This window comes from Clupea harengus, chromosome 2 (genome assembly GCF_900700415.2).
Source record: "Clupea harengus chromosome 2, Ch_v2.0.2, whole genome shotgun sequence".
Taxonomy (NCBI): Eukaryota; Metazoa; Chordata; class Actinopteri; order Clupeiformes; family Clupeidae; genus Clupea; species Clupea harengus.
Genome location: NC_045153.1, coordinates 21,067,451 through 21,091,320, shown reverse-complemented (window position 1 = coordinate 21,091,320; position 23,870 = coordinate 21,067,451). Strand labels below are relative to the sequence as shown.

At 42.5% G+C, this 23,870-nt stretch overlaps 3 protein-coding genes across 9 annotated transcripts in view; all 3 read right to left on the bottom strand.

Moving 5' to 3' along the window:
• The window catches only part of tbc1d4 (TBC1 domain family, member 4), a 35,848-nt gene extending 34,044 nt beyond the window's left edge, over nucleotides 1-1,804 (bottom strand). For 4 of the 6 annotated variants that reach the window (XM_012834023.3, XM_012834024.3, XM_012834025.3 and 1 more), the window contains exon 1: nucleotides 3-1,132. In XM_012834023.3, coding sequence (XP_012689477.2) covers nucleotides 3-398 — 396 coding nt within the window. In that variant the 5' untranslated portion in view covers nucleotides 399-1,132. The other 2 variants (XM_012834022.3, XM_012834021.3) reach the window with 2 other exon arrangements.
• A 98-nt stretch (nucleotides 1,805-1,902) lies between these two features.
• commd6 (COMM domain containing 6) lies at nucleotides 1,903-4,628 on the bottom strand. 2 transcript variants are annotated; one of them, XM_012833991.3, is made up of 7 exons: nucleotides 4,422-4,625; nucleotides 3,833-3,891; nucleotides 3,508-3,573; nucleotides 3,300-3,376; nucleotides 3,017-3,185; nucleotides 2,460-2,612; nucleotides 1,903-2,293 (listed from the first exon to the last, which is right to left on the bottom strand). In XM_012833991.3, exons 1-7 carry the CDS (start codon nucleotides 4,444-4,446, stop codon nucleotides 2,243-2,245), a joined length of 600 nt encoding a protein of 199 aa, XP_012689445.1. In that variant the 5' UTR covers nucleotides 4,447-4,625; the 3' UTR covers nucleotides 1,903-2,242. The 2 variants fall into 2 exon arrangements, with proteins under 2 accessions (XP_012689445.1, XP_031442418.1); XM_031586558.2 differs by lacking the exon at nucleotides 3,508-3,573 and having other exon boundaries at nucleotides 4,422-4,628.
• Nucleotides 4,629-4,857: 229 nt separating this feature from the next.
• trpm2 (transient receptor potential cation channel, subfamily M, member 2) lies at nucleotides 4,858-23,328 on the bottom strand. Its single transcript, XM_031586515.2, has 35 exons — nucleotides 23,238-23,328; nucleotides 23,015-23,106; nucleotides 21,423-21,517; nucleotides 20,541-20,614; nucleotides 19,408-19,576; nucleotides 19,011-19,191; nucleotides 18,198-18,364; nucleotides 17,725-17,905; nucleotides 17,299-17,360; nucleotides 16,994-17,194; nucleotides 16,743-16,845; nucleotides 15,049-15,170; nucleotides 14,176-14,529; nucleotides 13,972-14,049; nucleotides 13,515-13,644; nucleotides 12,850-12,995; nucleotides 12,419-12,531; nucleotides 12,071-12,175; nucleotides 11,764-11,989; nucleotides 11,463-11,581; nucleotides 11,188-11,320; nucleotides 10,909-11,080; nucleotides 10,525-10,705; nucleotides 10,104-10,285; nucleotides 9,596-9,728; nucleotides 9,272-9,353; nucleotides 9,059-9,146; nucleotides 8,803-8,948; nucleotides 8,462-8,514; nucleotides 6,909-6,938; nucleotides 6,746-6,832; nucleotides 6,401-6,479; nucleotides 6,095-6,205; nucleotides 5,769-5,885; nucleotides 4,858-5,535 (listed from the first exon to the last, which is right to left on the bottom strand). Exons 2-35 carry the CDS (start codon nucleotides 23,049-23,051, stop codon nucleotides 5,410-5,412), a joined length of 4,383 nt encoding a protein of 1,460 aa, XP_031442375.1. The 5' UTR covers nucleotides 23,052-23,106; nucleotides 23,238-23,328; the 3' UTR covers nucleotides 4,858-5,409.
• Between the last annotated feature and the right edge of the window lie 542 nt (nucleotides 23,329-23,870).

Genomic DNA, 23,870 nt, shown 5'->3' with positions numbered 1-23,870 from the left:
ACCTGGTTTGGGTCACAAGCCTTGAAGACATGGCATGCCATCTCAGACTCGGGGTTGTCGGGCTGACTCCGGATAAGGTAAGCAAAGTAGGTGAGGTCATGGCTGTTGTGGATGAACCGTGATATATACTGCGCTTTGTGCTCGAATATAAACACAGAGGCGTTGTTGCTGTTTGCAGGCACACATCGGATAAGAGGTGGCATGAGAGTCAAAATAACTTCTCTGGCTTGTCCGGGACCCGATTCGTTCTTCTCACTTTTCCTCCGGATTTCAGCCACCAGCCATGGTAGCATAGGAAGCGTAGTCCTTCTGTCAAGGGAAGACCACCCCATGTACCAGAGCGAAAACCTCTTATCTGGCTTCGACAGATTATTCCCTTTGTCATCCTGACCTTCCATCTGTATTCAGCTGTAGATGTGAATAAAACGTTCGAGACGTTACTGTGGCTTTCCAATACTTCAACCGCGAATACATTCAACAATGAATAACAATGCAAAAATCAAACATTCAACAAAACAACGCGTGGCTGGTTGCTGAGTCGCTGACATTCACGCCCCATTCTCAATTTGCCGTCAAAATCTTTTGTTTGGGGCAAAAGTTATTGCAGAAAATGCGCCCGGACGACGCGTCCCTCGTGTTGTTGAAAAATAAAGGATAAACACCCGTGCTGCCCACAAGACAGTTGCACTATTTGTTTATTTGATATCTGAGCCATTACCTGAGTTTACTTAAAGATATTGTGAAAAAAAAAACAATACATGTAAAAAGAATCCGCTGAAAGGTCTATTAGTTAGCAAGGGCCGCACCGCACATGCAATGAAGTTTGCAACGTGCTAAAACGTGGCGTTTGCAGCCTCGAGTGTAAACACAAAATCGACATTGGGAGATCATCAGACTTGAAAAGTAGCGATCTCTCCCTGTCTCTCCAGACACTGCCGTTTCGTTTGGACACAAAGGGCGACCTCTGGCTATATATATATCCTTCGACTCCTTGTCCTCTCACGTTGTTGTCTGCATTCTGACTTTACTCCGAAATTATTCTCCGCAGACAGCACGGGCACGGTTCTATCCGTTCTGTTGCTGCGGGAGGAGTGTCTGAAGCTACGTGATAGGAGTCCCACCCGATCGCATGTGCAAGGAACATACTCTCTTATGCTTGCCATGGGAGGAGAAAGCACACGTGACTAAGCACGCCCCGTTGACCAGCCAGGGTAGCATTTCTGGTTTGGAGCGCAGGTAAATCTTATTCGGACAGGTGTGCGCAAAGCATCTGGCTGCACAGGTGGTTGCCTGCACAGCGCTGTGAGGACGAGTTAACAGCACGTTCTCACTTCTCGGAATTGACACAGCTGTGCATTTTTCAAGAAAATGGGAGGGGTTAGGACATGTTGTTAACATGCTGATTTTGCAAACAACTAACGTGCTGTCAAGTCCTAAAATTGTATTTAGATTTGAATTCATATTTAGATAATTTGCCAGATTGATTAATCTTAAAGCGTCAGGCTGTTATAAATAAATTGTATACAACATCCAGTTTTTAACTTTGTTGTTAGTATTCCAAATTCTCAAATATGGTTTTAGAATGAATATTCATTTCTTTCAGTATATATATGTTTTAAATCAAATTAACCTATTTTTCCACAAAAGTGCTTTTACACATTCATGTTGCTTTGATGCCGTAGGTGGCGGCTCTGCTTGTAACCGGATGCCCTATGGTGCTGAGTACCCCCCTCTCCCAGAAATAGATTAAAAATGCAGCCCATGTAACCTCATCAGACGCAGTCTCCGACCATGAGGCATTAGTGCGCCACTGTGGGCACTTTTTGCATGCTGTCAATACTCAACACAAACGTCTCAGGGACATCAGTAACTGCACCAGCCCAACATAACCAGTTCATCAGGTTTTCTTTGTTATCTTATTTATTTATTTTACATCAGTTAAGCATCAAGCATAAATGCATTTATGAGTGAGGACTTTGTTGGCTGTTTGATTGTGTGAGAAACTTTAAAGTAGCATCTATGAAGCAATGAGCAACACTAAGCTGTAGTTAAAAGACATTCATGATTACCCCCAACCCTCATGCTTGATTTGTTTACCCTTGGAATACAGAGGACAACATTATAAAGGACGCCTATAAATAATACATTGTTAGAATGTAAACATTTTGGTCAACACAGTCTACAAGAGTCAAGCATTTTTTTAGTGAACAGAGGAAGGCCACATGGAGTGCATTCGTAAGCATTACACAGTCTCCAGAGCTGCAGATATGTCTTTGAACTGGCTGTGGAAATTCTGCAACAGCGAGAGGAAAAAAAAAAAAAAAAAAGAGAGAAATTAAAATCAGTGTGTCTTACAATATCAAGGTACAGAGCTATAACAAAAAACATGACTGAATGAATGAATGAATGAATGAATGAATGAATGCATATTTAAAGCTCAACAGCACTTAACCACACACCTGGAACTGAGGAATGGTCATTTCAAAAGACTTGTAGGACACTTCTCCAGAGGTGTCGGCCACTTTCAGCAGCAGGGACACATAGGGAGAGTTCAGGGACCGACACGTGTCTGAGCTCACTGCCATTCCCAGCTTCCACTGCATGTCCACCATCTATTGTGGAGGACCAAAGGTCAGCAGTCAGCATGGCAACACAAACATCTATTATGAAGCAACTAAGGTTACCCGGCAACAGTTAATTAGCAAGGTATTTGTGAATGGCATGATAGATTTATGTTATGAGAGCAAATAACCTATATGTGTGGGGGCCCTCTACCTTAAACAAACACATGGGTGACATTTGTTTCAGGGGCCTGACTTGCATGCGTTTCATCCATCCCTCAATGCAATACTAGGTTGCACATTTAATTAAACCCAAGTATGTAATGCTTAAAGCTCTTCCTTTACCAGTTGGACAACAAAAACATTAGATATGTGTATACTTTTAATTAAATAATTCAAATAGCATACATATTCATGTTCAAAACTCCCAACCCCTATCACTGTGGAGGGCCTACCTGTCCAATGCTAGCCATAGCGTGGGCCTCCTGATATGTGTGAATGAGTGACCCATGCTCGCTCCACAGCTGATGCACCACCTGCAGCACAGCCTTGGCCCAGTGCCTGCTGCCTTCACCTAGCCTGGCAACCAGCTGATCAGCCGTGAGATTGTTCTTTGCAGCTGTTCTGCAAGAGAGCAGCGATTTCAGAGAAAGATGGCTTTACTTTGCTTTGCACAAGGTGTGTGTATGTGTGTGTGTTTTTAGCTGAGCAAAGGAGGAAATCTGATGGCATGATTACCTGAAATTAGATGATAACAACCTGATGATGCTTTGAAGAGCTTTCCACTCGAGGTCTATGCCTGCTCTCTGAAAAGTCTAAAGGACGGAACAGAACTCCGTCATCAACTCAATGTAGGGCTGTAATACGGTTGTAAGAAATTCATTATCTTGATAAAGTTATCAACAATAGTTGCAGACAGTAAAAGCCGCTATGTGCCTTCACTCACAACACAGATTTTAGGCAAATCGACTGCACTGCTTTGCCCTTGAAGATGAGCCAGAATCTGCTGACACTGGAAAGATTAAAAGATTATAATCAGAACTGCTGCAACCCGCACAGAAGGTCGTCATAACACGCGTCTACACCTCTGTATCATACATGGTTCCCCATCGCATGTTGTTATCAAGGAAACAAGCTTTCACTGAAACCCTTAGCCTCGAATGAACTGTTAACGTTGTTTAACAGTAGCTACAGTTACAGGAAGCCTACAAACGCACAGCAGAAATACAAAAACTGTAGAGAATGTTAGGAAGTGTATCTAGCCGTCTTACTGTTTCTGCGAAAACGTCAGGAGGAAGTCGTCCAATATTTTCGACAGTACTGTCAACTCCTAAGAGACAAGACATTACTTCATAACAATCTACACAATATTCAAATATACCTAGCTGTTAGGTTGCCTGCTAACTATCTTTACAGTAACCGAAGCTGATGATATGACAAAATAACTTAGTCAGCCCAAAGAATATCTATGATGAAGTGGCTAGCTATGTTGGCTAACGTCAAAATCCTTGTGTAGCTCACATGCTACCTAGCTTACATACATGTGTCAAGTTTGTTTTCATTGAACACTTTAGGTTAGTTTGTCAGGGATTATAGGTTAAGCAATGACAAAGAATAGCAACCATGGTGACATAATGATTAACGTAAACGGAAGCTGATCTGCCACGAATGTCAAAACTTAGAAGGTACGTTATTCGAGTGTGCTAGCGTTAGTTAAAGCTATATCTTGCTAACGTTAGATGTCTGTTCTGTTATAAAGTTATGCTAACCAGCTAACTTTACCTAGAAGAAATAACCTATCCTGATGTTCGATAGATTTTGCGTCAATATGTGGATAGCTAGTGTGAAATAAAAACGCACCAGACGTTGACTCCAATCCTGGCATCTCTGCACCGCCACCACTATTGAACGTTAACAAAGTAGAAAGTTGCCTTGTTAAGGAATCCTACGTTAAAACCCAGGACCAGGAAGCTAATTTCTGAGGATGCCGAGTATTGCATTAACTATTCCAATTAATATGCGCTGAGAAATGAACTACTTGTCGATATTCCACGTATATGCCTGCTCTGCTATGCATTGATCAATCAGTTTATTTCCCTATGGAAACACCGCCCTCTAGCCATAAATAGTAGATGTGCCCCTGATTTAGAGTAAGACAGTGATGTGGCTTTATATTTAAAACTGGCCCAGCTATGCAATGTTCACTCTGTTTCGTCATTTTAGCGATTTGGCCCTGAGAAGCCTACATGAGCCGTTTAAAGTGGACGTGTTTAATCACTTATATTCCCAATTTCTGGACAAGACAAGACCAATACGTTTTTTGTATGTACCTTTAATTGGAGCATACTGGAGTGTATTCGGCTAGAACATGGACCAACAGAGAAAAAGTGTCATGTTAGTGTCATCTAAAGTTTATCTCTGTGTATGTGTCCAAGAAGTAACAGTGTGCAGGAGTAGGCCTGGGTAATGTAGATAATGTCAAGGGAAGACCCAAGAAAGTTGGTTTCTTTAAAACCTGGATTTTTGTAATAATTTCCTTGATCTGTGCAAAGTGATCTGAAGCTGAGGCATATAAGGTGCCTCATTTGAACTGATTTTTGCTTTGTCCTTTACTCAGCTTTACTAAAAAATATGTTTGCATATTCACGTACACAATATACATTCAGCATTTATACATGATACTGTTTAAATGTACAACATTAAAATGTTTTTATATGTGCGAAAACAGCGTTGACTTTGTTACTGCAGTGTACATGTCTTAGCAGTGCCCTTCATCAGAAAAGTCAGGAGTGCTTGTGATTGTCTTCGGTTCAACCAGTTTTTTTTGGCTTGTTCATTTCTCTGCAAATCAGAACGGAGTCTGGTGGAGCTTGGCAATTAATCGGAGAGCTTCTTTTTGGTATGTGTACACTGACGTCTTGCTGTTGACTTCCTTCCACTGAATCCGCTCATTTGACATTTGACTTGTGGCTACCTGGTGGATAGAATGACAGGAAAAGGAGTCAGTCATGTCTCTCACACAAAATACCTGCACTCAAGAGTGACTGCCATGGAAGACAGAGAGAGAGTTTATGTGTGTGTGAGAGTGAGTGAGAGAGGGACTGCATCTGTGAAAGTGAATGAGAGAGAAAGAAATGTCTTTTAAAGTATTCCAGATCATCACTACACCTCTACAGTAAGCGTATGGCTGGTTAAAAAAGAAAATACCTTGCGGTTTAGTTCATTCATGAGGGACCCAGCACTGTCCAAGTGAATGTTGAGAACAGCGGTTTCAATCCAAGCATTGTCAGTATTCCTGGGCTCATCAGCATAACCCTCATATACCTGGAGAACACAGGAATGAAAATAATCGAATTTATATGGACAAATTCAACTCCCAGTTCATTCATTCATACACCAAGTTAAACCTTACACCAAACACATATTGCACGTTTTAAATTCACCCCTCTTCACCTCACAAAGGCAATAACCAAAACCCAGTCACTGTTATCATGCCACAGTTTTACTGCTCGTATAGTAAATGTTAACTTTACCGTGTTATGTCGGCTTCCATCTCCCAGTTTGGCTTTGATTCTCTGATACAGCTTATCCCCAAGGAGTGTTTTGAGCCTGTCTGGGAGGGGCTCCCCTGTTTTTAAAGCACCCTGCAAGAGGTCACACACAGCAGGAAACACTTCCTCAGCCTGGCTGTGTAGCTGCACTTGCAGAACATTTCTAGCTTAGCTAGTTTCAACAGAGTAACAGAGCACTACATTCCCCAAACTACAAAGAAAAGAGGAGCTAACAGCACATAGTTAGTGACAGTAAAGTGATAATTCAGTGAGTTTGAATTCTCTTACCCCTGGCAAAGACCAACATCTTTCGGCCTCATTCCAGGCAGCTAGGAACTGCAGAACTGAATGGTCCTTGTCTTGCCAGCTACAGAAACATGCAGCGTTTAAATAAGTTACTCAAGGTAAAACCCCAAACCTTTTGAAAACCTGTACTGTAAATGCCACTGCATCTACGCTTGAGTACTAAATATACATCAGATTTCTTCCTGAATCTCAGTTGTCTCTATTTTATGGGATAAGGCTCTGAATGTTGTTTTAACTGGTCAAATATTTTACTATTGATATGTCTATGTACTATGAACATGTACCAGACAAATTCAGCAAAATTCAGCAAAAAACAGTTTAACTTACTGAGTGAGAACAGGGTCAAGGATGTGATTTGGGCCCAAGCACTGTAGTGCTCCTTTCCCCCTTATCCCTGTGCGCCCCCCTGGATTCCTGTGAAAGATGTTGGTGATATGTTAGACCACACCAGGGAACAGGGGAAAAAGGAACATAAAAGTGTGATACCCACCTGTAGTTGTCTAAGGTCAACTCCTCTGCTCTATGGAAGTAGAAACACACAAGTTAAAGGATGTCAAGAACATATGTTTGGTTTTCACATGTGTAGCGCAGTGCTAAAAAGCATATTAGTGCTAAGAAACTTTAGATTTAATTAAGTTATAATAACACATTAGAACTAAGAAATAATCATAAAGAAAATAATATATTAGAGATCGCCATTAAGCTAAGGAGAAGCTTATAGTAGTACTCATCTCCTTTCTATTCATTTTGGGTTGAATGCAAGGGATTAAGGGAGTTGTAGTTGGATGAGCAACAGTGTTTGCTGATGCATGTGTTTCAATTCGTTCTAAGAGTTTTGTTTTAAAAGATTTCATTGGTAAAGTGAAATGTATTGTGTTTTATGCAATATTTTGATGTTTTAATGTCAAATGTATTTTATTTTATTACTGTTGTATGCACTGAGTAACGTGAGGTGAAAGGTGGCAAACCCCGCGAAAGGGAGATAAGATTTAGTTGAAGAGAAGAAGCCACGTTAAGAACTGTCTCCATGTGTTTTAAGCGAATGTTTGAAATATAGCGTGATAAACAATATATATATTTGCTAGCTGGACTTTGTCTATGTGTATTAGCGTATTCGGACTGAATACGCGAAGTTTGAACAGTAAGATAGTACATTTGTGCAAAAGTTAAGCATCTCGCCATCCTGAGGACGAGACACTTGTCATCATGTGAGAGACTTCCCTGTCGTTGCTCGACGACAACGACGGCAACTCGACGACAGCTCGACAACACTTGGATTAAGGTATCGTCAGTTTTATTTTTCTTGCTCCAAAACGGAGTGAATGGGTCAGTTTGTTTTTGGCCACACCGAACACAAGCAACGCTCCAGTACTGCAACGGTAAGCTGCTAGGTAGCCTACTAGCTCATTTGCCGGCTAGGACTGGGGTGGGTGAATCACTGGTGAGAGATTGCGCGTGTGTGTGTGTGTGGGCCCACGCATGTGCTGTGTATTGTTAAATGTTAGCTGAATGTTAGTTTAGGTAGCCTACTAGCTACTATAATATGGATGTCTGTTAGGGACATATTATAGGTAACTGCTATTGTTTGATTTCTGTATATTTGAAGGTTTATTCAAACATGAGGTTTGTTGTCATTTCATTTAATTCAAAAGCTATTCATACATTGTGTATCCTATTTTGTTTTCATTAAGAATGTATTACATGTATGATATTTATTTTCTTATTCAAATCCGTAAACTATATTTTTATTTGATAATTGAACAACCTGAGTTCTGAGTATTTCCTTAGTGTTAAGCCATTATTGGGTAATAGAGTGTAGGGTTAAAAGGGTATTTCATTTGAATAATAGTTAAGTAAATAGTTTAAATCGTAGCACATGTAAAACACATCAACAGACATTTAAAAAGAAGGTCAGCAAGGATTATATGTATTATATACTTTACTGGGATTAGTTTAGGAACCCAGGAACGCCCTTTAGTGTCAGGAAATAGGCCTAGGGGGCGCTACACATGTATTGGCTGCATTCAGACAATTCAAACCTACTTGTTGACTGTATCTGCACTGTAGACTTCAGCTATGTAAGGGGTGAAGTCAACCTGGAGGAGACATAGGTATGTGATAATGATGAGCACCAATATGAAGATGCCATTTATGCTATGACACTCTCACATTCATGGAATAGTCAGACATTAATCAGAACCTCGATTTAAATGTTAAATAAGAGTTCTTCAAAGGTTACAATGTAAATCAAATGCCTAGCTCAGTGCTATAACCTTTATAATATAATAAATACCCAGTTCAGTTATCACCTTTATAATATAAAAAATGCCAGAGTTCCAGAGTTATAACCTTTATAATTTTATGAAATGTAAATCATAAGGCACCTCCCAAGGCACTTTTTCCTCAGGAACAGGGAAGCGCTTCTTATTGGTGCCCGGGTAGAGGTAACTACGGGCGTAGAAGTGGTACTGTCTCTTCTCCGGTTCTCCATCAATTTCATCCTCATCTGCTTCACTCTCAGCGCTCTTGGCTGTGGACAGACAGAGGGGGCGGTAGTGAGTAGAGAACCTGTCCTTACTGACCCCACTAAATCCTGTAGTTGTTTTAGAGGGGGACGCAGTCTGAATCCACTCCACTTACACATGGAAGGAGGTTCCTCTTTAGACTTGTAACCTTGGGCTTTTAAGGTGTCCATAATCCATTTCAGCGCTTTAGTGGACTGGGAGATCTGCCATGTGAGGAACATTGGGAAATGAGGGGGGAAAAACACAATGTGGGCTTGCAGGGACATGCATTATTCGCCTATTTGTTTTTTTTATTCTTAGGAAAGGAACACAATAAACTGTTTTGAACCTGTTCCTCCAGATGAACCAGGCGCTTTGCCACCGAGCCCCTGTCCTGCTCTCTCTCCAGCAGCTCTGACATCGAGCCAACCCTGGAGGGCAAGCCAGAACAATTCCCTTGATGGCTGGGCATTTACTAAAACACTGCGTGATTTATCCTTGTCTCCTTGTACAAAGTGATTAAAACATTACACTTTAATTTAGGTGTGGTAGTAGATTTAAGGAGATTTAAGGACACTTTATTTTAGTTATTGTAGTTATTTTCGTACATGTCAAGTAGGTCCTTCTTAGTGTATAGAGAGCATTTCTCCACTTGGTTCTCCAACAGCCTTACCTATCAGCTGTGTCCTGGATACGGCGTTCCGTACTTTCACTCTTCTCTTGTCGCTGGGTGGCGACGTAATTGTCCTTCATGAAAGTCTCCCATGACAACAACTCCTCCTCCTCAGTTTTGGACAACTGTTCCCCTACACAGAACCAGACAGAATAAGCCTTTCAGTATGGCATGTATTCATGCTCAGTTGGCAATTACTTTGATGCAGACCCTGATTTTAGGTATACTAATTATGCATGCATGATAATTTCAGGTTTGTGCAGAAGAATTACTTCTAAAGTGGTTTGGGTCAAATAATGGGTTTTTAAACTGAGCTCTTAAAAGTAATGACAGAAATTAGCCTGGCTTGCCGAAAACGTTATTTTTTTTTGCTGAAGCTTAAACAAATCTTCAACATCATCATCGTCATCATTATGATCCCTCTGAAAGTACGTCCCTATGCTATAAGTAGCTTTGACTAAAAGCATCCGTTTGGCTCATAAAGTTACCAGGTGAATGCAGTACTCACTGAACTGCTTGTGCTTCTGGGGGGAGCTGCGCATCACGAGGCGCCTGAACAGGAGGAGGAGGTGACTGAGGAGGATGAAGGGTGGGGGGGCGGCAGGCCGGCTGTGGTACTCCTTAATCAGCTCATACCTCTGGAACTTCCAGATTGTGTCTGTGTTGTCCTGTACCTCCTGAAATGTGTAGCTGTTGAAGCAAAACGGTCAAAGTCCCATGACTCTGTGGGACAGGCAGCCATGCAGTCGCTATGAAGTTTACTTTCAAGAAATATCTATCATTTACAATACAATATCTTAAGTAAATCCCTCAAGGAAATAACAGCACAGATTATACAGAGCTGCCCAACAGAGAAGGCCTGTACGGTAGTGTGTGGTTCAGATAAAGGAGAAGAGAGTAGACGAGTGTTCTGAGAGGAGTGAACTCACTTGAAGATGGCAATGAGGAGGTTGAGGAGCAGGATATTGGCAAAGAGAAGGTAAACACAGAGCATAATGATGGTCAGCCACTCTGGGAAGGCTGGCATGTGGTTGGCATTGAGCACAGGGCATTTGGGTCGCATAGGGTCGGTGCCATTAACAGTGCAGGTGGACACGTCAAATTCAGCATCTAGATGATTAAAATAATTAACATATAACATGCTTTTGTTACATTTTTTAAATGTACATGTGCAACTTGCTTGTAGTGGGAGCACACTGTATGAACATTCTTATAGAAATGAGTAAATGCTTTTGTATATGCCTACTCCTTAACCGTATGAACTGCATGTTTGAATAACATCTCAATATTGGCTATGCTTGCATACTACTCACTGTCGATGTTGGTTGGGACATTGCCGAATATGATGAGGTAAGGCTCATACACAGCCCCTCTGACGATCCAGTCCAGTCTCTCCTCGTTGTGGATCAGAATGCCCTGTTTAGCCACCCCGTAGGCCACCACCCAGATACTGAGCAGGAACATGAAGAAGAAAAGGTCCATCATCTGGAGAGAGGGAAAAATAAGTGCATATAAGCCCTCTGCAATCGCTGAAATGGAATATAAAAACACAGGGAGATTGAATGCCTCGTCTATTGAGACCAGGTGCCCACCATCTTTTTGACAATGATGATTTTTGGGCCCAGGGTTCTGCTGATGGTGAAGATGGCCATCAGCCGCAGACAGAAGATGATGAAATCGATGCAGAGGATGACCTTTCCCGCATAAAACGCACTGCTGGTCCACCTGCAGGAGAGAAGTTCCCTCATGAGCAAAGGATTCTGGGTAATGACAGAGATTTGGGTAGTGAAGCACGTGCATACACCTACCTAGTGACTTTTAAAAGTAATATTAATGTATTATCGACAGTTTGAGACTCAAATCTAACCTGCAGGCAAGACCAGCGATGAAGAGCAGGATGGAAACCACATCTAGAATGTTCCACAAGTCATTAATATATAAATTGGCTTTCCTTCGGAACCCAAATCCATCCGGATCATCGAAAAGCTACAGTGCACAAAGTAAGATTGACAGGTAGAAAAAGAGAAAGACATAGAGTGGGGCTCATTACACAGGAGAATTGACCACTCATAATATTGTGTGCTTATATGTGTGAGAGTACATGCTGACATTGTATTTCCACATCAAGAGGAGAAAAGAGCAATATACTAGTGTGGCTTATACCTCACCTGCCTGACTTCCTCAAACACCAAAGAAGTCAACCAGACGTACAGCAGCCACTCCCTCCATGACGGCGTGGGCTGGAAGTCGATCATCAACACGATGGAGAACAGCCAGAGGAACCCAAAGTAGGAGGCGATATTCCAGAAGAACTTCACCTGAGGAGCCGCGTAGAAGCTCGCCAGCTTGGTTAAGCAGGACAGAGGCTTCAGCTGAGCGCCGTCCTGGGGATCACTGGAAGAGCAGACGTTTCTCAGTAAAGCTGTTCCAAACAAATGGTCTACATTAGCACTCTGTTGCGCCTCTTGTTCTTACCGGAATGAAGTCTTCATCCTGGTATTGGTTGAGCTTCCTGTCACAGACTCCATAGCCAGCAACTCCTCATTTCTCATGGCTTCTCTCTCAATATCTTCATTACGCCTGATCAATTTATAAACAGGATTTTACTTGGCAGGTTATTATTTAAATTTTTTATTTTAATCTCATTTATTTATTTAATTGTACTTAAAATAACTGCTGGATCTGCTGTGTCTTTATAATAAGAAAAAGTTTTACCACAATTAGGCCTATTTAACTATTTACATGTGAAGCACAAAGTTAGTCGTTGCACTTGCTAGACATTGTTTCATCAAGGTGTAGAGAGGAGCTTAACTCTGAATTTACCTATAGGTTATGAAACCAGTGTAGATGAGTGGGGAAAACAGCATACAGAGGACCAGCTTCCACTGGGGGGTGTCCACAGCTAACTCCCCACACCAGATTTGGGTCAGGAGAGCCTGAGGCATCAACACGACCTTATGTCAGGCAAGTGAGCCTCAAACAACCAGGGAATCACAAGCCTTACTTTCTTGCCTCAGGCATGTTTGGGTCATGTTAAAAAAAAAAGGTTCTAAACATTCTATCTTTGGTCAATTTGGCAGTCTAGACAAGTGCACTTTTGTTCAGTAGATATATCTAGAACACACAACCAATGGTGTAAACCTTGACAAGCTATAAAGATAACTTTATCTTGCAATGGAAAAAAAAGTAAAGCTCTTTCTAAAAGGCAGAGTTTAAATATTAAATACACCTCTCTCACAAACACACACACAGACCTGAACCCCTGACTGTGCCACAAAGCTCTTATCGTTCGCCTCCAGTGCCAAACGCAGACACGTGGTTTTGCCCCAAGACGGCGAGATACGGATCAGAAGTCTCTGGGCTCGCTGGTCATCCCAGCTATGGCACTCACTGAACACACCTTGGATACCAGTGAATGTGTGTGTGTGTGTGAGAGAGATAGATAGAGACAGACAGGGATAGGGGGAGGGAAAGAGAAAGCATTAGATAAGAGGGTTACAGCCTTGAATTTCCAACAGAAATAGGAGAGTTACTGCTGTTCTATATTTAGCAGCCATATACATTCACTAAATAGAATTCCTCTCTATAGAAAGAGGAAGTAATGATTCAAATCGGCTGAGTCATGCTGCACATTCAAAATTAGCATGACCTCTTTTTGTGTTTCAGAAGGTTTCTCCCTTAAGCATTAACAATGAACAGCATTAAAGAGGCCCATGAACCATATCGTTCATCTACTTATATTAGTCATAGATTTTTTATATCTACAAAAAACAACCATGCGGCTCAGTAAAGGTGACATCACTGCAAGCACTCCCAAAACTGCAATGGCCGTGCACTGCTAGTGCAATGCTGAATAGTGCATGAAGCCTGAGATCACCAGTATAAAAAGCCTAAGACTGAACTTTATTTAAGGTATTACCAATGGCCTGTCTCTCATAGTGGTTGGCAAGTTCTCTCATATTGGCATCATCTTCATCGTCATCTGACTCCTGCGCCAGCTTCTTTAGAATCTTGCTGGCTGCCAAAGCAGCAGCTGTGCTGTCTCGGCACTATGAAAACAAGATATTTCCATTAATAACGTGAACTTTAGTTTTATTTATTAAAATGCTTGTTCAAGTGGTTCTTGAGAACACAAGCAGACAAAATAATGATAGACACTTTTAGTTCAATCTGAACCCATTCCCATTTTATTGGAGTTTCATAAAAAAAAATCATAAACACTTTTTTTTAAACTGTATTTTCTTGTGCTGAACTGTGTCAACTTCCCTGTGTTCAAGTCAACCATTTGGTTTGAATTGATGAAGAAGAGAAAGGGAACTCTATTGATTTGACCGTTCTATCTGTCCTATCACATAGTGTTTTCTCTTGTCTTGTACCTGTTCCCAGGCGATCTGGGCCAGTTCTCTGTTATTCTGCAGAATGGCCCAGAGGAAGAAATCTCTCCCAGGGTCTCGCTGAAGGACAAAACAGACACAAAGGTTGTGTCAGAATGTCAGAATTTACAAACCTCTATCCATATCTAGATCTCTTATCTCTTATGTATTATCACTCTTTACAGTGACTTGACAACTCAGACTTACAATCACAGTGTTGTCGGGGTCCTCCTCTGCAATCTTGATGAGGTCGTGTGATTGCGTAGGCAAGTAGATGAGCTGGGTGAAGCTGCCCAGCAGCTGGCGCAAGACCTCTCCCACGGCGCCGAGGGATATGTTCTTGCGGTGGTTCGTCTGGCTGTGGCGCTTGTCGCCCTGTAGCCGCTTTACCAGCTTGCGCAGGAAGAAGCAGCTGGGCATGTTGGTGTAGAGCTCGCACAGCATCTTGCCCTTCTTGTCCAGGAACTGAGGGATGCTCACGCCGTTCTCCAGAAGCAGGCGCACAAACTCTGATTTGTGGCCCACCAGGGCCGAGAACATGGCGTCGTGCAGATCACTGGACTACGGAAAGGAAAGAGGGATAAAAACCTCATGGGGCCCTGCTGACTCTATATAGTCAGAACAGCTGTTTTAGAGGTTTATGGTGTTGAAGTGTGAGATTGCTGGACGGTGGGGAGGAAAAAGGGATATAAACTGCAAGCTCCTTTAAAATGTATATTCTCATAACAATTGTTGTATGTTGTTGAAGCATATTGTATGTGTGAAGTGTTCCCATCCCTTAACTACTAGTAATGTGTGATGAACATCACGACTCTGGGTTTGATTCCCAGAGAGCACACATACTGATTAAATCACACCGCTCCTGTGCTGTGACTTGGGACAGAGATGTTTTCTAAATTAACTGATGCAAATGTAAACATAGTTTGAGGATGGTATAAATGTTTAACAAGTTAAAATGCACCTTGAAACATTAAAGCGTGTAAAGTAAAAGTGAATACTATTTTACAGAACCTCCTCTGTAGCCACCTCTGGCACTGCCAGTATTGCCTGATTATGGTGAGAACTGTGCTGAATGCCAACCTTCCACTTGCTCTCCTCAGTGAAGATCTCGCTCTCTGCGATGTCCACGCGGTTCCATGCCACGGCCAGCTCCAGCTGCCTCTCCCAGCTCTGCTGCCCCACACTCTCCTCATTCCTAGAGGCTGAGGGGGCACAGGGGTTACCTCTGCGTTAGTGTCAGTGTGCCTGCAATTTACCGCTTACTTATCCATAACAGCAATGTCCATGTCCATTTGAGTCATTTAAACTAACAATGCGCTCTGCCCAGAGATGGGCAGTATTTCTATTACTTGTATTTGAAATACGTATTTCAATGACTTTTGAGTATTTTGTAATTTGTATTTGATAGGGCCAAAAAAAATAGAATGTAATTTTGTATTTAAAATACTTTTTCCAGTGTTTAGGCAGAAGGAGATTTTTTTTCTGTCGGATTCTACCACTAGACCATCTGATCTGCCTCTGAATGTCATTGTCGAATCAGGCAACAGTCAGGCAAAAGTGGTGCTTCAAATGGCAATGGAAATTGCCCCAGATCTCTCTCATTGACTCTGTCGGGGGGAGAATCCGTATTTCCGCTGGGATCCGTATTGAAACCGGAAGTGAGTACGTAATCCTCTGGTTGGTTAAAACTTGTCATCCCCGACAAGTGATCACACCCGTTGTGTAAAATATGTGAATGTCAGCACATTTGATTCTATAAAGACTATAAGAAAAGCCTGTGGCAACAGCAAGTAACAAACTAGTCAGTTGGCGAGCAACTGGATAGCTAACAAGCTAGCTAGACCTAGAGTTTAGGGGTGATGTGCTCTGAGTGCAAAAACAAGATGCAGACTATCAAATACATTTTTACAGATGTAAATAATTATAAAGACTACTTATCAGTGCTATTCAGTACACCACATACCGCAGCAAAATACAAATGCATACATTAAACGGAATTAAGTACTCACTTCCGGTTTCAATACGGATCCCAGCGGAAATACGGATTCTCCCCCGACACCAGTCATTATAGCCTGCACCTGGGCCCGTAGTAACTACGTTACGCCACTGTTTACCCCAAACCTGAATGCTCTGCTATACCAAATTGTGAGAAAACGGAAAATCCAGAAAAAGACATGTATTGTATTTTGTTACATTTTCTGGCACCAGTATTTTGTATTTTATTTGAATACATTTATTTGAGGGGTATTTTGTATCAAAATACATTTTGATATATTTTTGCCCATCACTGGATCATTAAAGTTTGTGTGTGATAAAACATTTTGCAATCCCAGTGCATAAATTATCGATAACGCATCTAACAGTGTAGAAAGTGATGACGGAGAACGTTGTGGTATGTCTGTGACATCAATTTTCCAGTCGACTGAGCGCTATTAACAGTAATGTGCATCCGTTCTGATGCTTTTCGGTTCCTCTTTGACTGAGTTTGAACCACTTAACTCATGTAATTCAGTTTGAGAATGGAAGCCATGACGGATGATATATTAGGCAACTCATCATATTGTAGCTTTACACAAAAACTCTCTAACAATGTTATTTAGCCGCTAAGTGCATCATCTATCACAGCTTAAGTGACTTAATAATCTTAGAGTGTAAATTAAAGTATAGGATTCCAAACTTAAATGCACTGAGTTGATGATGTGAGATAAAAATACACATCTCCGTCAGACCTCAGCCCTCAGGCCCGCCTGGTAGGGTCAAACGGGGATAAGCACCTTTCAGAAAGGCCTGGAGAATGGCCACGTCCACGTCGCTGTTCTTGTCTTCGTCCATGCTGAACACGGTCAGAAGGTGCGGCATCCTGATTATGTCCTGGATCTGAAGGGGAGTTTCAAACAGAGGTTACGTACCATGGCGCTTAACAACATGCTACAACGTTTTAGATCCTCTTTCGGCACCTAAATGACCACCAATACCCAATACCATCACAATTCAACACTCGATTGCAATAAGGACTGTGTGCTACCTTCTTGGCCCACTCGATGACCTTGATCTCGGAGAAGCTTTCGTACTCCTGTCCGAAGAACCTCTTCATCAGCCTCTGGATCAGAGCCAGGGTGACCCGTGACACAGGCTTCCCAGCCACATTAGCGATCACGTCCGCCATCCGGCCCGAGCCCTCCAGAATCACACACGGCGTGCTGTTCAGCATGGCATTGTAGATGGTCTGTTAGGAGACAGTGATGGTTGAGGAGGCTCGCTAAAACTTGCTTTATTCTCATACAAGGTCAATGAACATAATATTCTAGGATGTTAGACAGCTGTTCTCACGTTCAGAGTGCCCTGTCCTCCATCCAACACCACACACACCACAGGGATCTTCACATGACTTTCTGGAAGAAAGATACAAGACTCAACCTCGCACACTTATTCACAGAGATCAAGCATTAGGGGCCATTTGGCTGCTATTAATGCGCAGTATGTCAGGGAGAGGCACATGGGGGTATCATTTGAACTCAGATACCCCCCCCCCCCTCCCCCTTATAATACGGAAACAGTTACTATTATCACTGGGTTTCATTGTTATTTACAATTTACCATGACTATTCATCGACATATAGACAATATATATGTACGTATAAAGTATATAGACTCTATACACAATCAATGGTTATTTGTTATTGTCGTAACTCATTTGCAAGTTGCTTTGGCTAAATCCACAAACTTATCAAGATAACCATAAATCCATAAGCTCACCTCTGTTCCCTAGTGACTGTTCTGCTATGAGTTTCTCAAGGCGGCTGCGCAGGCCGATCTCCACGCCATAACGGTCATGCGTGCCGTCATCCACCAGCAGGAAGTGGGAGTGGTTGCTGTCCAGGCAGGAGAGGTGGCCCTGGGTCTGCTCATCCAGCGTGTAGTCGGCAGGGAAACAGCCCTGGATAGAGGGGGAGGAAGAGGGCCATAGCAGATAGTCAGACAGACAGACAGACAGACAGACAGTCATACAAAGATAAGACAGACAAAGATTCAAGCAACGGATAACCCTAGATACAGTCAGAAAAGTTTACATTTTGTTTTTAAAATATACAGATTTATGTACACTTTGTGTGTATGTAAATAAATACATCTACACACATACAGTATATGCATACATAATGGTCAGAAACTGTTAAAATTGGTTTAGGATTCCTTTACTCATAGCCAAGTTATCACTTGTTCAACCATACCTCAGGGTGTATGAGGGACTTGCGTTTGTGTACGGTGCCCCAGGTGGCCACCCCAATGGCCACGATCTCCCCCTTGACTGAGCTGCTGCTGAGGGTGTAGTCACGTACAGCCATCCCCACATGCTTCATCACCCCGGCATGGGTGCCTCCAGTGATGATCCAGGCGCCTGGCCAAGGACAAATAGTTGAGAAACATGAATGATCACCATTAGTGGTAGTTATGTAGCTTTATAGCCCAAGGTTGCAAGACTCATGTGGTGAGTGGGAACATGGGGAAGTATCTGATGGTTGTATTCATGTTGATCATGCCAAAAAGCAGTCAAGAGAAAGAAAAGAAACATTTTAACCCACAGAGAAATCTGAGGTGTTATATATGAATGCAACTAGACAGAATAGACTTGGAAAAAAAGTGAAATTCATCTACACCAATCCAGGAACATACTCAATTCTACAACCAAGACTACTTGCACCATACGTACTTTCGATCCGGTAAGGACCTTTTAATTTATAGTTTCATTAATGGGTTTTAAAGTAAGTGTAAGTGTAGGTTCAGTAAGTGTAATGTCAATACAGAAATTGTAATTCCATTCTGATACCATTGCAATGACAGTAATGCTGTTGTTTCCTGCATGAAATGGACAGAACAGGGCATATGTAATTAGGAGTTCTGACCTTCAGGGATCTTGCAACATATGAAGCAGAAAGATTAAGAGTTGCGTGTGGTCCCAAAAGCACTGGGACAAGGAATACAGTCCTGTTGGGTAAGTAAATGTTGTTTTATGTCAACTCCTCCAGATAGAGGAGTCGGCTGACCTGTACTTTGTGCGACTTTGATGAGACCCCTGCGGAACTTGTTCTTCAGTTCCGTCCTCATGTAGAAGTTCTTGGCCCCGCCCGTCACTGAGATGAGCAGGTTCGGGGGGCGGAGCTTCCAGTGCTCTGTCATGAGTTGGTACAGGACCTCAGAGGGGGTGTCCGATGACACACGCACATACTGTATGCACACACACACACACACACACACACACACACATGGATAAGGGCACACACCAAGGGATTCGTGTTTGTTTGCACACAGATTTTCATACACACACAAAGACAAACAAACTCACACATATATTCAAACCAGTATTTTTATGCGAGCATGATAAGGGCACATAAGGACAATAAAATACACAAACCAGAGACTGAAACATGCAAACACGTTTACCTTGCCTGTGTTTTGGGCAAGGCCCCCAAAGTGAATATCCCCAAAGGCGTCGGTGGGCACCTCAATAACATGACTCTGGCCCTCCCAAGACTGTCCCAGAAACCTCTCTGGATTATTGGCCTCCTCCACATGGTGGTCTTTTGGGTAGCCACATTTACAAATGCCCTCTCTGTGGTATGACAATAACGCAGTGTGTGTCAGATTTATAATACACAGAATTATCATCTGGAGGCCTCTTTATGGAAGAATGTAATTTATGGAAGAATGTAGTTTATTGTTTTCCACACACATGGGTGTAGGTAAATTAAACTATTGTTTTCCACACCCTAAGCAGGGCTGCACAGTCCAGGCATTCTCCAAACTGTAGTGACTTCAAAGTCATCAAAGCCTATTTTTGGTATTTGGTCTACTCTCCCATACATGACCTCCATCAGAGAACTACAGAATACAGCAACCCAGGACACACACGTAGGGCACACACGAACACAGACAGACACACACACACACAACCACACAGGGCACACACTCACACATACAAACACAGACAGACAGACACACACACACACACACACTCACACATACAACCAAAGACAGACACACACACACTCACACGTACAAACACACACACACTCACACACAGAGAACTTTATCAGTCCCTCACACAGTTTCGACAAAACCTGATAGGTGAAAATTCACCCTATTTACTGTACCTCAGGACTCCGGAGCTGCATATAAGTATATTTATTAGACAGACAACAATTGCAATCGGGCTCACTCACAGCACAAGGATGAAAGTGAAGCAATGATTAAACACATCACACAAGGTTTATATAGACAGATGTTTAGCGTTCAGCAGAGATAACCACGTGGTGGATTTCTCTAGTCCGAGGCAAGGATGAAAGTTTTGCACAAGGTCGGAGGAAGCACAGTTCGTCCCTTATCACTTCTGGTCTAAACATGCTCTTTTACATATGCAGACTAAGTGGCACCTAATATTCTAAGTTACACACATGCAGAAAAGCCATTTCACAAGGCACTTGATTCATATATTCTTAAGTAATTAAGTGTTTGGAAATGATCTCTATCAAAACCCAAACAAGGTCAGCGAGCCCAGAGGAGACCGGTGAACCCACCTCTCTGTCTGCACGAAGAAGCAGCACTCCTTCTTCTTGATGTTCTCCTTAATCCAGGACTTGAGTGAGCAGCGCTGCAAGGAAGGGGAGAAAGTCAGGTACTTGGGGGTCTTGGCTATGCTGGCAGCTAGCTTCTGCACCAGGGTGGGCTCGCTTTTACCCTCCATGTGGAGCGAGTGACAGACAGAAGGAGAGAGGAAGCGGGAGTGAGAGAGAGAGAGAACGAGAGAGAGGGAAATATGCAGGATGGCCCTGCTGCAGTAGGTTGCTGTGCCGGCACTCAGAGCATCTGTCCCGTCTGTGCCGTGCTCTGCTCTGCTGTGCAGTACTGCAGCATCAGTGATGTCATATAGAGGAGACGGTAGCTCAGGGGCTGCTGCTGAGCTCGGCTGAAATCCAACCAAGAGCACACACACACACACACACACTGATGCTGGCACTCACACAGGAGAAAGCAGACTCCTTAACCCCATCTAGAGCTGTTTTTTCTGAATTATGTCCACAAAATGTGTATTATGTATAAAGATGTTTTACTGTGTCATGAGGACGGTTAACTTTTGGTGACTCCGCTAAACTTTACTCCCCTTAAGAGAAGAGGTCATAAAGAGGACATGGGTGAGATAATGATGTTCTCCTTTAAGGAGGATCAGTTTTCCATATGTGTGTGTGTGTGTGTGTGTGCGCGCATGTATACAGTATGTGCGTGTGTTTTCATTGGAGTCAACTTTTTGGGTGGCTTGATGATTCTGCTAAACTTTACTCCCTTTAAGAGGTAATGATATTCTCCTTTTTAAGGAAGTGCCAAAGATCAGTTTTCTAGCTTGTTTAATAAAAAGGAAGGATGGAATAAAAAGGAAGATGAAATGAGCTCAGTTCTCTTACCCTGAGGTTTGATAGGAGATTGCTTACTCCAATCTGTCCAAGTTGCCAGATGTCTGGCTCATCTGGGTGGATTTTTTCTGATTTACACAGCATTTCTAGAAGCAGATAAACATTAATTTGAGGTTAATAACCTTTGGGAGCCACAGTCAGAAATGCCGGAGGAGGGACAGAGAACATCAAGAACAGACTGAACAAGGCAAGAGGAGCATTCTACAACCTGATGAACATATGGAGAGCAAAGAACATTGGACGCAACACCAAGATCAAGCTATTCAAGACACTTGTATGCCCAGTACTGCTCTATGGTTGTGAAGCATGGGAAGTACCAAAGGCAGAGGAAAACAAAATGGACAGCTTTCAATTCACATGCCTCAAAAGGATCCTCGGAATAAGATGGTCGCAGAAAATATGCAATGAGGAAACTGAAAAGATTACGAGGGTCAACAAGATAAGCGATGAACACAGAAGAAGATGCTGGAATTGGATCGGCCATGTACTCTGGAAAGAGCAAAATAATGATTGTATGGTGGCAATGGGATGGCAACCAGAGGGAAAACGCGCTGTGGGTTGCCAAAAGACAACCTGGAGACGAACAATGGAGAAGGAAGGAGGACGTGAAGGATGGAGAAGCTGGAATGAGATCCGAGGTCTGGCGAAGGACCGAGCAGAATGGAAAAAGAAAGTTGCAGCCTTATGCGCCTCATGGCATGGAGAGAACTAACTAACTAATAACCTTTTGTAATAGCAAGCTATATCCTGAATCAGAATACATTTTGAATCATTTTGAATAAATCAACTAATTTGCACTGTGGTTATTCTGTTATGTCATTATTATAACAGCATTATTATAACAGACACTAAACAATTAAATTATAGATAATGCAGCACGTCCTCACAATATTTACAGTTAAGTGCTCCAAGTGCATTTGTTTATCCAACAGTACTGTGCAGAGCTACATGAAAACATTTCCCATGGGTCTTTCTCAGTCAAGGCTCAGACTGTTTCCTTACAGTCTCCAACATTCATTTCAACCAAAGAAAATGCATAAAGCTAGCATGACATGGTGGCTATTTTATATATGTAACTACTACATATTTAGTATCACATTACCATTATCAAGCCATCATATATCACTTACAACCCATAATACCTGTTGTTAGTGATTAACATCCCTTTATGATCAGTTTTACTACACCTTAAACCACCCATAATCGTAACCTCCATCTCTACACAATGTACCAGTCTTTTTGCGGAATTCGAAGAAAGCCATACAAACCATAAGTCATATCCCGCTCCATATTTATCTGTCAGTAGGTGATGGATCCCTATCAGCCATTGTACACTAAATAAGTACTACAGACGTCCTCGAACACCTCACACACAGGCTCCTCCCTCTCCTGCTAATTATACACCTAACACTCCCATGCAGAATGCTAGCAGGCCTCCACTTAATGGGCTCCAGTAAAACTGTAGAACCTGAAGGGTTCAAAGGTAGAGTGTACACAAGCACGAGCACACACCATGAGTAGGGGTAGGAGGGTGGAGGTGGAATGCGCTTTAGATGAGTTTAGTTTTGAAGAGCCTCACTCACTTTTCTTGAAGTTGGTCTTGAGGGTTTTCATAAGCATGTCTCATCTCCTCTCCCCTCTCTCTTCTCCTGGGTCACTCCTGATTCTCGAGTAGCTAAAGCAGAAGAGAAGATTCACTTCCTCGAAGCAGTTTAAAAAAGCAGCGGACGAGGAAAGAAAGGAAATGCTTCTCTTAGGTGTCGGAGTGCGACATGTTTGTTTCCTTTCTACGCATGTGTTCCTTACTCCTGGATCAGTCGTCACGGTAATCGTTGCTGGGTGACACCTGGGTAGGTGAGATGCAATTAGACACGAGGGGTCCAGTTTCACCCTGAGGGCACACGTCTGCAAGCCAGTGTCACATGAGCTCCCAAAGGTCCTTTGCGCTCTCCTCACCTGTGTGTGTACGTCTGTGATTGATCACAAGGGGTTTGTCAAGTTGTGAAAAGATCCAAAGTGAGATATTTGATTTGTCTGATATTAGCAACCGACACTAACCTACACATTAGCTACATATACTTTCCTGTCTGTTCATTTTCAAGACTTCACCTGCTGGTGTGGGCAGATGGCCAGAAAAGAGACGCAAACGCCGATAACTACCAACCTCAACTGGGAGCTTTTGGACCTTCTCAAAAAGCTCTCCAACTGCTTGCAAAACAGACTCTGTTGCGGAACATAGGGAAGGGAACATAGAATGCAGGTCTTCTACAGTCGTGCAGAGGAGGTGGTGCATCATTCACATAAGACCAGCAAGCTATTAAGGTCAAGATTGAAGGTTCTCCCTCTGACACGCACCCGTCCCAAGCATTTAACTGACTGTAAAGTTTCTTCAATCTTTGCAGTCTCAATGTCTTCAGGGACTACAAGTTAAGACTGTAC